The 14,859-nt window shown below is 34.7% G+C and overlaps 1 protein-coding gene across 1 annotated transcript in view; it reads left to right on the forward strand.

Moving 5' to 3' along the window:
- The window catches only part of LOC150110578 (U-scoloptoxin(11)-Ssd3a-like), an 84,447-nt gene that overhangs the window by 38,987 nt on the left and 30,601 nt on the right, over window positions 1-14,859 (forward strand). The window contains exon 2 of the mRNA XM_090394967.1: window positions 11,578-11,741. Coding sequence (XP_090251093.1) covers window positions 11,578-11,741 — 164 coding nt within the window. The remainder of the gene's footprint in view (window positions 1-11,577; window positions 11,742-14,859) is intronic.

Here is a 14,859-nt window from a genome sequence, read left to right on the forward strand (position 1 = left end):
TTCATATTCATTCTTTCGTTTACTTGCAACATATCGATAGAATTCTTGTGGATTGTCTTTATCACGCAGAGCCAGTTTCTTTTCATACTCATCATACCAACTTTGCTTTACGTACAACCCTTGTGACTATCCTAGCCTGCTGCTTATAACGTTCATACCGGATGTCATCCTTATGCAAACGGTATTCCTTCCACATCATCATTTTCTTACGAATCTCTTGCTTAATAAGATTACATATCCATTTGTCTCTTACTCTATTTATTCTTCGAACTCTTGGGACACATTCTGAAATCGTATCATTTTAGTATTGTTTAAATGCTCCCCATGCACTGCCGATATTCTTTCCATCCAGCAACCGATCCCATTCCACTGAGCTCAGTATACTCCTCAGTTGGTCATAATTTCCTGCTTTGTAGTTCATCATGTAACCTTTTCTGAATGGAACATTCATAAACTTAGTCACTTCCCAAGTGAGTACTGCATGATCACTGTCACCAACCGGAGGGCAGAATAGTTACGTCTTTAACTGAAACGCCATCTGAGGCTATAATCAAATCTAACACTCTTTGCCCTCGCGTTCCTTCTGTCACGTCATATTTTAGTAAGCATTCCATGCCAAAATCCATAATTCCATCAATTATAGGAAATCCACGACACTTTTTGTTCATAACAAACAATAAAAAAATTATAATGTGCTTTTAGTGTAAATATTTTTCTCTAAAAATATTGTTTTCTGCACGGTTTACACCTAAAAATGTTAAATATGTCTTTACAAGTTTTTTCTGTTTTCTTTAGTTTTCCTCTTTTTATTTTGACAGTAAAAATCAGCAACAACGTCCTCTTATTTCGAGCTTTATTCATTGAAAGAAACAACCAAAAAACGAAACATAAAATGAAACAGAACTTATATCATACGATAATAACTGAGGTCAATAACATATGTTTCCTTTCTGGTTTTCGAATAGACAAATAATGTGCGCTTTAGCCTTTCGTAACGAAATCCGACAGAATAGGGTGGATAATCCTTATTCGAGTAGTCTCCTATATCTGTATATTACGTGTGTTTTTCTGCCCAGTTTGCCTCTTTTGCGAAATGAAACACCCAACTTTCTGGAAGGAAAAGCTCCCAGAGCTATATTGTTTACTGAAAAAAGTACAAATTCTTCGAATATATTTCTAAAGAAATAATCAAGTGTAGAAGAAATGTATTATGTAGTTTCCTCCTTCACTATAAAAATAACCTTTCAACTTTGGAAATCCTTTTCTTCAGTCACTTGTTTTCCAATGATTCTTTAAACGTCTTTGATATCTGAATACTTCTTCATATTTCCTTATGAGATCGTTAACGCTATTGTATCGAAGTTGAGTGCTCTTTATTTTTATTTAACATTTTTTTAAATATTGACATCGCGTAGGGAGACGTTTTTTTTTTTTTTTTTTGTGTGTGTGTGTGTGTGTGTGTGTGTGTGTGTGTGTGTGTGTGTGTGTGTGTGTGTGTGTGTGTGTGTGTGTGTGTGTGCTTGCTGTTTTCGTGTTCGTCAAATGTGCAAAGATATTTTCTTAAACAAGTCTGTGGTTGCTGCTTCCTACACGTGTATAATTTTTTTTTAGAATCACCATTCATGAAGAATGTTTTTTTACACACGCTCTCTCTCTCTCTCTCTCTTTGTGTGTGTGTGTGTGTGTGTGTGAGAGAGAGAGAGAGAGAGAGAGAGAGAGCTTAATGCATAAAAAATGGTGTTATTATCCTAAGGATATATTGATATATATCCTAGGATAATGATAAAATTAAAGTTTTTCCCAATTCAAATTGGAACAGGCGTTGGCGGATTCGAATCCACTTTTTGCGCTGGGTGTTTGTAATCATCGGCTGGTGTGAGATCACCTTCCATTGATTGAAGACTGGAGTTCCATATTGGGTCTCTAGAACAGGTTTCGGGATTATGTAAAATAAATAATTAAAATGTAAATTAAAATTATGTAAAATAAATAAATAAATAGTTAAAAAATAAATTTAAAAATATTTACCACCACATTCGCAGTACTAATAAACGCCATAGTTGGTGAGAGACACAAAACAATTTATAATGTAGCTTGTTGTTTAGGCGAGTAGATGTGTCTATACTTTTCAAACTAAAGGATGCCAGGTAGAATCCAAATGTGGACTCTTTATGAACTTTTTCGTATTATTATTATTATTATTATTATTATTTTATTTTTTTATTATTTTATTTATTTTTTTGACTGAAGTATCTACGACAAACGAAGAGGCATCCACCTACCAAATGTCACACTTTCAACAACAAAAACACTGCAGACAAACAAAACGAGGCGGACGTATAATAATATTTACTAAACATAAACTAGAAGTAACAGAAATAAACTATAAATTAGAGAAAACATATGCATCGAAATTAAAAACATCAAACAAGAAAACTCCTTGATATTAAACGCAATATACAGACCACCCAACTTAAGCACCACAAAATTCCTTGAAGAACTAAACAGATGGCTTTCAGCCACGGAAGTAGGCGCCTCGGAATACTTGATAATAATAGGAGACATTAATATAAACATTAGGAACATAAATAACAACACAGAAGAATACCTAGACCTATTATCGGCATATAACATAACCCCATCCATACAGTCATATACAAGAGAAGAGATAGTTGGAAACATAACAACCTCATCCTGCATTGATCATATAAATATAAGGGGTCCCTCCAAACAGCCACACAGCAGCCGTCATAACATGCAAACTGGCAGACCATTATTTCACAGCATTACAGTTACACACTGAACCAGAACCCATAAAACTCACTGAGACTACTAAACAGTATTATAGCATTCCAAACGAAACAATAGTAAACGATGAAATCAGAAAAACAGACTGGATGCAGTTAGCATCTTTAGACTCTGCTGAAGCTGTATATAATAATCGTAAACTTGCATTTAACAAAATATATAACAAAGCATTAACAAAAATAAAAATACCCCCCCCCCAAACGAAACAAAATCCATGGGTAACAGACAGCATATTAACAGACATACAAAGAAAAGATGCCTTATGGAAACAACTTAAGAAGTCGCCGAACAATATCGCTTTAAAAGCTGAATACAAAAGAAAACGGAATCTCCTAACAACATAGATTAGAACGGCAAAAATGAACTATTACAGCAACAAATTAACAACAGCTCAGAATGACATAAAGGAAACCTGGCACCTGATTAATGAAATGCTAGACAATATATACAGAACCACTGCCTCAGAAACAATAAAACACAGTTTTACCTGCGACCCCAAATCCCTCAAACAGTTGGCAAACAACTTTAATCAGCACTTCGTGAACTCTGTCCAAAAACTACAAGAAACAACCTTTCCTCACACAAACGAACATTTTTCACTAGGTCCACGAGCAAACCAGTCGATGTGGTTCCCCACAGTAACAAAAGAAGAACTATCACTGGCAATTCAACAAATTAACCCTAACAGTGGATCGGAGATAGACGGAATCAGACCAAAAGACATCAAGAAACACTCAACCAACCTACTTCCAGTTATACAAAAACTGTTAAATAAAATCTTCGAAACGGGACACATACCTGAAACACTAAAGACTGCATTAATCACAACCATAACCATACACAAACATGGAAAAAGAAACATTATAAGTAATTACAGACCCATCGCCACGTTGTCTGTAATCAACCAAATCATGGAGCGCATCGTGCATCATAAACTCTCCACATACGTTGAAAAATTTCAAATCATACCCAAAACACAATATGGCTTTCAAAAAAATAAAGGAACAGCAACACTCCTGGAAGATTTCACAGACCTAATAAACGCTTCATTAGATAAAAACAGAATAAAATTAGTGGTATTTATTGACCTAACACACAAAACCTTGTGTGTTAGGTTTTGTGTGTTAACGAAACTAACGCATATCGGAATTGGAGGTCGTCTACTCCAGTGGTTTCAAGCATACATGAAAAACAGAAAGCACACCACACGTATAGGATCAGCGTACAGCAAAGAGGTACATGTAACCTGTGGAGTACCGCAAGGAGCTGTCCTATCTCCCATTCTATTTAACATATACACACACGACATAATCCACCTTCCCCTAAAAAGTAAAATCTTCCAGTACGCAGACGACATGGCCATAGTATCCATTCACAACAACGCAAATATCGCTTACACAAATATGCAACACGACATCAATCAAATCACTAACTGGTTAACCGAAAACGGCATATATATTAACCCTGGAAAAACAAAGCTAATGATATTCAAAAAACCCCAAACCGTGCCCATAGAAACTAAATATCTCACTATCCGACATTCATCCTCCTATACACAAAGCACAGAACCTAAAACCACAATCATCACACAGGTGAAAACAACAGGCTATCTCGGACTTCACTTCGATGCTGATCAAAAGTTGGAATAGCCATACAAACTACCTACATACCAAGCTTAGGATAATAGCAAGAAAACTAAACAGATTAAAAGACATTGTCCCAACCCACATAAAAATACTAATCTATAAAGCATTATGTGAAAACATTTTAAGATATGCAATCACATCATACGCATTCTGCGCAGACTACAGACTTAACAGGTTACAATGGTTGCAAGATAAAATGGTAAAACTGATATTCTGGGAACAACCCACATTTATGCAGGAAGCATGGACAAAACACAAAATATTTAAGGTGAAACACTTATGCCACTACACAGTCATGTTAAAACACTACTACAGCCCAGCCTATAGAGTAACCAGAACAACATATCAAATAACAAGACCACAGTTAACAAACTACATAATATATAAGTACAACAATCACTACGGCAAAGCCACCCGAGACTTCTATGTACCTGACATGATAAACAAACTGCCGTTTGACAACAGAAACCTAGGAACATACAGAGATCTGAAACAGGCGCTATATAAATATTATAGCGAGAATGAAAATTAGAGCAGTTCTTGTTTCTATCCCCCCCCCCACGCGCGCACCCCCCACACACACCATGTCTAAATCCAATCCTATTTGCAAAAAAAAAAAAAAAAAAGTTAAACTGTAATAGCAGTTGAAGTCTTCCAAGCACGTACCAACAAATAGTAAAACCAACACCTGGCTTGCGACCAGTGTAGAAACATAACCATGAATCCATCGCCATCTATCATCTATTATCTTCCTCAGATAAGCTCTGCTAAGCTTCCAGAAAGAAATCAGAAATGCTTCCCAAAGAAAGAATATAATACATTATACAGAGAAAAAAAAATTATTAACTTGCAAGTATCTGTTATTCACAATTGTAATGTATTATAAATATTATATATATATATATATATATATATATACACACACGTTTATATATAATTATTACTGTATCTATGTATGTAATGTATCTGAGACATAATAAAAAAAGAGAGAGAGAGACCTCTAGGAAGTTAGGGACTCATCTAGGGAGGCCACATTTTACTCGCACCAGTAATCATACTTGTTCTTGAATTCATTCACACTGCTTGCATATACAATATCCAACAGCAATCCATTCCAATCATGCACCACTCTACGAGAAAAAAATCTAGTCCTCACCTTCTTCTTGACGTCATTCTCAACTTCCGAGGATGTCTTCTTGTCCTTTTCCCACCCCCCATAAAATGAAAAATTTCATCAACTCAAATCCTGTGTTGATGTGACCATTTCACAAGTTTGTACGTCTCAATCATATCACCCCTCTTTCTTCTGTTTGCTAGTGTCTGCACTCTACAAATTCTCAATCAGTCTGCATAATCAGAATTCCACAATCCTGATATCATTTTTAACAGTCTACTTTTCACTCTCTCCACTGTAACAGAATCACAATGAAAACCAAGAGACAAAACCTATGCACAATAGCCGAAGTGAGGTCTTATCAAGGTCTTGTAAAGAGGCAGATGACATCCATATCTTTACATGTCAAAGTTCCTTTCAGCATTGCAATTATCTTTTGAGTGGTATTTGCAATCTTTGCTACATGACCCTGAACTTCAACTTGCTATCTACTAACACTCCAAGATCCCTAGCCTGATCAGTTTCTTCTAGCATAATCCCATCAATATAATACAACATTGGGTATCTAATTATGCCACAGAGCATGACTTTACATTTACTGACATTGAATTGACATCCATTTTCACATGTCCATAATTCCAGCCTATTCGAATCATTCTGCAAGCACTGCATATCAGTCTCAATCCGGATTACCGTACCTATCTTTGGCACATCAGCAAATAGCTGCATGTTGCCTTAGATCCTTCCATTGATTAACAATGGACTAAGGACTGATATCTATGGTACACCACTGGTTACCTTAGATTTTGCAAACTCACCTCTCCGTATACCACTTTTTGATATGTCAGTCAGTCATCCTCTTAACGACGCTAATATTTTATAATCTAATCCCATATTCTCCAATTTATGCAACAGTCTTCCATGCTGTATTCTGTCAAAAGCCTTCGCAAAATCCAAAAGTATAATGATGTATTCGTACCACTTATCTCGCTCAATGGTAACATTATAGAATGTGAGTAATTTGCTAAGACATGATCTTCTCTTACTAAACTTATTGCAAAGTAGAGATTCTCTATCAATCCATTTCTGAATGAGAACCCTAACCAACTTTTCCAAAATCTTCATCACCAATCCTGAGATATTGATTGGTCGATAGTTTGATACATCGGTCTTTGCAGCACTCCTATGCTATGCAATGAGATTAGCATACATTCTTTCCACTCCTGTGGAATCTTCCCTGTTCTGAGACTCAAATTATACAGCCTGGTCAAAGAATAGTCAGTTCAGCTGAACATCTTTTAGCATCCGTGCTGATATCTCATCAGTTCCTATTGCTGGCTGAATTCTTATTTAGTTTGTGCAACAGCTCTAATACCACCACCACCACCTCCTCCTCATCATCATCCACCTGAATTTCTTCACCCAGTGAAGTGATAGCAGCTATTGCTGCATAATATATCGGGTTGATAGCTTTTAGCAAAATGGACACTGAAGTCTGACATTACGTAACGAACACTAAATTTTCGTTACGTAATGTCAGACTTGCACATTGGAGACATTGAAGGCTTGAAATGTAACATATCTGTTTTCTTCAGCAGGGTTTCGCAATTTACTTCACTTTTTGTCTGCTAACCGTGAACTAATATACAACGGGTTTTGAACCTATCTTAGGAGGGATCACCATAAATAAAGGGTAAAGGCAATTTTCAAGTTCAAACTTACCAATACAAAAATGGTAACTTTTCAAACCTGCGCATCATCGCTCTCATTAGAGGTTGAAAAAGGAGACAAAAATAATACAAACCTAAGAATGTGATATTCTTGTACAAATTAATGAGAACATATTCTCATTTTATATTTTTAATTGTACAGCTTGATAGCAGTTTCGCCACTGATTGCGGCCAATATTTGTCTTCGCTTTGATGTTGATTGTAGTTTATTTATACAAAATATTCTAAAGTGAAAATATAAATATGTACTGTCTCGATAGGATAAATAATTCTTTTCCAAGAAGTGGAACAATTCCTGGAAAAAGTTATATTTTGTTTTGCGTGACTCCGTTATTTCTCTTGCTCATACTGAAAAAGCGGAATTACTTTTAAAATAAGCTTGGGCGCAAAGTAGCTTGAAAAAAGTTTCATGTTTGGTCACTAGAGCGGAGGAATCGGATTACTGAACCCTTAGTCCATCCATGGTGCTAATGTACAATAGGTTTGCGACCTTTCACACACACACACACACACACACACACACACACACACACACACACACACACACACACACACACACACACACACACACACACACACACACACACACACACATACTTTCTTTCACTAGAAAATATGCCTAAAACAAGAAGAAGAAGAACTCTCCCAGTTGAGGAAAGTCGATTCAAGCAAGGCTAAAAGTTATTTTCCAACAGCATTTGGCTTATGTCATCATTCAAAAATAAATTGCTTGGAGAATTTTATGAATTTTCCGTATCCAAATTAAATAGACAATCTTTAGTCTACTCTAAGTTTTATAGGATTTGGTCCAACAAATGATGCATTTTTTCAAAATAAATGAATAATAAATTGATAAATTTCTGATATTAATTAAAGTTTTTTTAATTAATGAATGTTGCTGAAATGCAGTAAAAAACGATGTAATCATACATGTGCATGCATTATAACGTAATGACGTACTGTATAATTAAATGGAATATATTATAGCAGATGACTTGAAAAGAAGAAGTGATATGGCTGCTAGTAGAACTTAAGATACACACTCGAGACCTCACTGAATGAAATATGAGCTGACGAAAAATGGATCTTCGAAAATGTCCATTAATGCATTAAAAAAATAAGGCGCAGTATGTATATAATCCAGTGACGCATTGAAAAAATATATCAAAAGAAATACATATAAAGTATGTACAAAATCTCAAGGAATGGAAAAGTTTAAAAGTTAAAAATAAACCAAACGTTTGACTAGCGGCGAAGAATATTCCATTTGTTGATAAAAAGAGACTGATTATAAATTCAGTCGTATAGTTGTTTCTAATTGCGCATGCCTACATTTTTAAAATATCCAACGTGTTGGTGCAGACTTTATCGTTTCACATAAAACTTTAACATATGAAATTTTCAGATTTCAAATAAACAGGTCATACACAATGAATAAAGAAATGAATTTATCAATGAATCAATGAATAAAGAAATTTATTTTACATATAAAAATACTGCAAAAGAATGTTAAATAACAATATCGCAAGTTGTTTCAGAGTGCTCTCAAACTGAATCCATCCTTAATAATACAAGTTTGTAAGATTACAAACTTGTATTATTAACTTGTATTACTTGAAAATACAAACTTGTATTATTGTATTTTCAAGTTTGTAATCTTGCGCTACACTAACTGCTGATAGAAGAAATTAAATCATTGCATTTAAAAAATGGTAGTAAAGTGAAATTTAGCTTTTGTGTGACAGAATTAAGATATGACAACTGGAAAACGGTTGTATTATAGAAACGTTTTATATATTATGAACTAAGATTCTTAAAACAGATTACCATACAACTGCAAAGAGTGACATAACCATAATTTTTCGTTTCTGTCCCCCCCCCCTCAAGCAGCTATAAGCTTTTGGTAAGTTTCGTGAGAGCTTTACATAAGTATTCCCTGTTCAGTTTTGTTATGGCCCTGAGGCTTTCATTGGGCGCTAAGCTCTTAGGCTTTCTCGCATTGCTGAACATTACGACAGTGTAGTTACGCCATTTAATTGCTGTTAATTACATTTTGAAGCGTGAAAGTGACTACACAGCCACAATACTCGGGAGAGAGTGTAAAATCAACCTACACCCAGTCAACAGGCTTCCCACATACATAAGAAACGGAAGCCACTAACGACTAAATCCTCTTTTCTCACTAATTTGAGAAAACTGTAATCGCAGTTATTTCTCGCACCATTATCGTGCATTAACTACTAGATAATATCGTAAATGGTTCTTCTGTAAAAACGGCACACATACTTTTTTTTTTGTCTATTCGTGCTCTATCTCTTAGCTCTCTTTCTCTTGCTAGCGTGTTTATTTCAGGAAGGTTTATTGAAACTTAAACAAACGGCTTCCACAGGTCAGTTAAGTTGAAGAAATTTAGATAAATAAAATAAGCATCTCGCAAAAACGTATACAGAAGATGATGTTGTTATATAGTTTCGTCTTGTTTGCGACTTGTGATTACTAGGCAATGGAATTTTAGGATCCCATTTTAAAATGTTAATATAAGAAACATAATACAACGATCTTAGTTGTTTCGTCTTCACTTTTCCTTCTTAACTCTTAATTTATCATTATAAAGAATAGATAAAATTGAAAGATTATTTTGTCTAATAGAGTTTCATTTTTGAGCAACTAGTTATATATGACATGTATTCTAAAGAGACGTTGTTAAACTTGTTGATATTGTATCTGTTGCAATTAACGTTATAATAATAATAAAATGCGCTATTCTTATTAGGTTCTTAAGTCCTACGACCTGTCCAGATTGGACTTTCGTAATCATACTTTTAGGTTAAAGGTAGCTATTCTTATGCTTAAATTTCAGAAAGAAACTCTTCCACCACCTTATGAGACCGGTAAATTCATTTTTAACTGAAAAGTCTTGATAAAGGTTCTTCATCCTACCGGAATTCGAATCCAGTTATTTCCACCTAAAGGTGGGAATAACTGGATAATAGGTAGGCTGAGCTGCCGGAACTCTTGAAACTAATTATAGTCTTTTATTTATTGTTTGTATTATTTATCGATTGAATTTTACGTATTCGTAAAATTCTGTGATAGTGCGAAAAAATATTTTAAAATATTTAGACGTATCTAACCATTTAGAATATCTAACCATTAGGCCAAAGCCCCACTGTTACGCTTAAACTTGCGTTTGATAATTATTTTATTCTGTTTATCGTATCCATTTTGATTGTCTAGTAATACAATCAAAATGGATAAGAACATATGCTGAAAAATTTTGGTATATGAATAATTAATTAAATACTAAGATTTTACATAAGATGGCTTAATTGTTTCCACTGTATTATTTTCATTACAACAAACATCTCAGAACTCAGAAGATTCACTCTTGGAGGTCTACATGCATCACTTTATTTTTCTTCACTACTACTATTCCTCGTAGACACACGCTCATTCCTACTGCCGCAATATTCACCCTATGGTGGCTTGAATTCATTCAGAGATTTCGCATTCGCTAAATCCTCAGGCAACGAATTCTACTAGACTACCAAATTCAGGCAAGAAATCTGCTTCTAACCTACATTATATATACTTCCTTTCCGATTAAAAATAATTCCATCTGCTTCTAACATAAGGCTATTGCTCTCCCCCGTGCATTATATACTTCCTTTCTAATTACAGATAATTTCATCAGATCAATTCTGTAATTATGTAAACACCTCTCAGCAGGTTATATGCTTAAGTCATATGACTTTATCTTCCCATCTAAAAACTGAAATTCATATTTTTGCAAATCTTACAACCAACAGTCCACTGGCCTAGTGTTGATTTAATTTAGTTATTAATCCAGTCGATGGATGAGGTGTGATCAAAGCTTAAACAACGGGATAAACTTTCTTGTACTACATCTTGGTCAATGCTGCAGTTCCTTACAGTCCATGCCACTTTCTTCCACATCTTGAAATGTATCTAATCTAAGAGAAATTAGCGTTCTATCTCTGTATTCCAAAGTCTAATGTCCTGCAGTAAGCAACTACTATCGAACTACTAGTATTACTAGAATCCTCATTTATCTACTCAGACTCTAAGTGGAAGGGACGATTGAAAAATCCACTTAAAAAACACCATTAATTTCACTCTTTGTCACTTTCGTCTACTTCGCAATATCCAGATAATAATACTAATAATAATATGGCATAGAAAGTCATTTATACAACTGCATTGCATTTTCAAAGCATAATCAAAATAATTTCAATTATCAATATTTTATTATTTCCAGTGCACACGTCTGTGGTTGAGACTATCTTTACCTCAATGTGGCAGTCACTCAAGCAATCATCATTGTTCCTGAAGGAGGGGATGGCGGTGTTCTTGGTGATAACAACTGCCCTACAATTCTGTCCTGCTTCTGCGAAATCAAATGATGTAAAAAGCAAGTGGCAGGTAAGATTATTTTTATGTTGCTCCCGCCCACTAAAGGTTATTTGCAAACTTATAACATATTTTGAACCTTGAGTGTACTAAGGATATTTTTTTCTATTTTTTATCAATTATATATTTTTTGTATTTTCATTTAGGGTTAATGCTCAGTTCATGATTTTAAAATGCATTGAATAAATACTGTCGAAATGTATACCGCAAATATTTTAATAGAGTAATTCACATTGTTCAATAAGACATTAGTACTCTTTGTCACTCACGTGAGTCACATATCTTCTGAGTAAATGAGGTTTTTTTCAACTGAAGATGGAATAGCTGACCTCATATATGGAGGTGACCGAATTTTCATTCCTTAAACGTACTAAATGAGTCTGTGACCATACGGTAAAATCGAATATGAATACCAGAGCTTATAATGAGCATACACCAGAGGTATGAATATAGGATATTGTTTAGAAGTAGCCTAAGGGGAAAAAAGGAGTGGATTAGAATTAGGGACTAAGAATGTCAGAAACTTGATTCAGTGGAGAGAAATCGAAAAGTGACCATAATTAGACTACAAAATATGCCTCGATAGCCGCTTAGAGAAACTAACCAGAAGATTACTTATTAACCAACACTTTCTCCTCCTCATACAACCAATTAACAACAACAACAACCAAAGTCAAAAGACAGAAAATCAAGGAATTAATCCTTTTCATGCTTGATTTGTTACAACTGCTAAAGTAGTATTATAGATATAAGTATATATCATTGACAGTTATGATTCATCCTGTATAAAAAGTTTCTGGAAGGATAGATATATATCAAGAAGCTTTACAAGCTCAAAATATTTTAAAGCATAATCTGAAATGAGAGCCTGTGTAGCTCAGTGGATGTGGCGTTTGCATACCACCGCGCTTGGCCGCACGAAGGAAGTCTTGGTTTCGAGTCTAGTCGGCGACTAGAGGAAATTTTTCTAAGCCTTTTTTCGACCGGTTCCCGAGTTAGTCGATCTCTGGCACGGGCAAGCAGGTTTTTCCTCCCGGAAACTCGGGTTTTTCGTCCTGTAAACTCAAGAAAATCGACCGTAGAACCCACATTATTTCAGACATTAAATATATTGTGTTAGGGTTAGGGACCACGAGATGGCGGCACATTTGAGCCGTCTCTCTTCACTGCGTACCGCTTAATTAGTGATAGCCTTGGGCCATCTGTCTCTGATTGGGTACCAGTGGAGATTGAACTGCCCACTCAGTCTCCAAAAGTTAGATAGGGCTAAATGGCCTCGCCTACTCCCGTATACGGGAATAAAAAGGCGTTAGCTGATTTTTTTTTTTTTTTTTAATCTGAAATGTTTTGCAACGACTAGCAGCAAACGAACTTGAAACTTCAAGTACAACGTTTCTAAAGTCCATCCGCTTATTAGGGATGATGTGGTTAAATGTCTACTAAAATTAGAAAGTTTTTATGTCTCTAGCACTTCTGGACGCTAAATATAAGGTCATCTTTACAAGCTGAGAATAAATTTTATTCTAATCTATGTTGCCATGCAAGCTTTGGTTGACACCTACTGTACTGTCAATATAACACTTCAGTGCAATAAATAATAGATACGAACAGGTTATATTTTCGATAAAAAAAGAAAATAAGTAAATAATTTTAATATGCAGTTTGAATTTAAAATTCGAAACGCATCGTTACTAAACTAGTAGTCAACGTCTCTTATAATCTGAACATTATTAAAATAAAGCCAGGTATAATTACCATTATATGTGTAATGGTATTTACACATATAATGGTAATTATATGTGTAAATACCATATTTACCTTGTTAGGATTAGCACCAAATGTTTGATGTGCGTTCATTAATCCTTTTTTTTTCTTTTCTTCGTGTAGGTAAATGACTTCAACTATTTACTCGAAATCAAAAAAAAGTATTTTCGAATTGCTTTCGAGAAGTAGTTATATTGGATGTAAAGAAACTCCAGTAACTGCTGTTTGTTTAGCAGCAGTCGTGCATTCATGAACACCAGCTGTGATTACTGCCGGTAGGTAATCATTCTGCTTAAGAAGATGTAACCGCAGATGGTAAGAGCATCTTGTATCTAAGTTCTGATGCTATTTCTAGACTCCCATGCATGATTGCTCAACGTGAAAAAAAGGTAAAAAAAAACAAAAACACGTGCACCACATGCAGAATAAACTTGATTCTTGACGGGTGGTTCGAAAACTTGAATTTATGTGGGCGTGATGAAAATATTCACTATGATAACTGCAGGAAAAAAAAAGGGGGGGTGGTGGATCGGTGCACAGATTCACTCATCTGATTTGATTATTGTCATGCTCTCATCAAACAAACAAAAATGTATTGAAATAGAAAGTTACTAATGCGCGATGTTTGTCCTAAAGCATCGTATTTGTTTGCTAAAAAAGCCCTCAAAAGATGGGTAAATAGTCAGAATTCCCTTTTTGATTATCGTTCTTATAGACTAGATGTGTTGCACTTGGTTGACACTAATATTTATGTAGGATGTTGCAATCACACGTTAGACACTGTTATTGAGAGTCCAAGTGTGTTCTAGACATTCTCCAGACTGACAGATCTTTTTCATATACGAGTATGTCTGCAGCCTTATTATTTACGAGTATGATTACGGACATATGAGAGTTTCTTTAATATGTGTTGTTAACTTCCTACAAATATGTATCGAGAATCCTACTTAAAATATACACTGGTGTACAAAAGCTAAGGATTAACTACATTTATACCTGTATATGAAAAAACGTTTCATATACAGGTATAATATATATAAATAAATTTCTTTAATATGTGTTGTTAACTTCCTACAAATATGTATCGAGAATCCTACTTAAAATATACACTGGTGTACAAAAGCTAAGGATTAACTACATTTATACCTGTATATGAAAAAACGTTTTCACGACTACATCCAAATGTGGACATAAGTTTATTGCCAGCATACTAATAAATTATATTGCACAAAAATGTGTTATAAATTTCGTACAAATTAAATTGCAATATGTTTTTGGCAAAAGTTAAAAATTTCCTAAGGATGTAGTTAAGGAAATGATGTACAGTGCTTAAAGAAACTATGCGGAGAGACATTTCAGTATGAAA

This window comes from Typopeltis vanoorti, chromosome 1, assembly GCF_054136105.1.
Source record: "Typopeltis vanoorti isolate ZY-2024b chromosome 1, IOZ_Tvanoo_1.0, whole genome shotgun sequence".
Taxonomy (NCBI): Eukaryota; Metazoa; Arthropoda; class Arachnida; order Uropygi; family Thelyphonidae; genus Typopeltis; species Typopeltis vanoorti.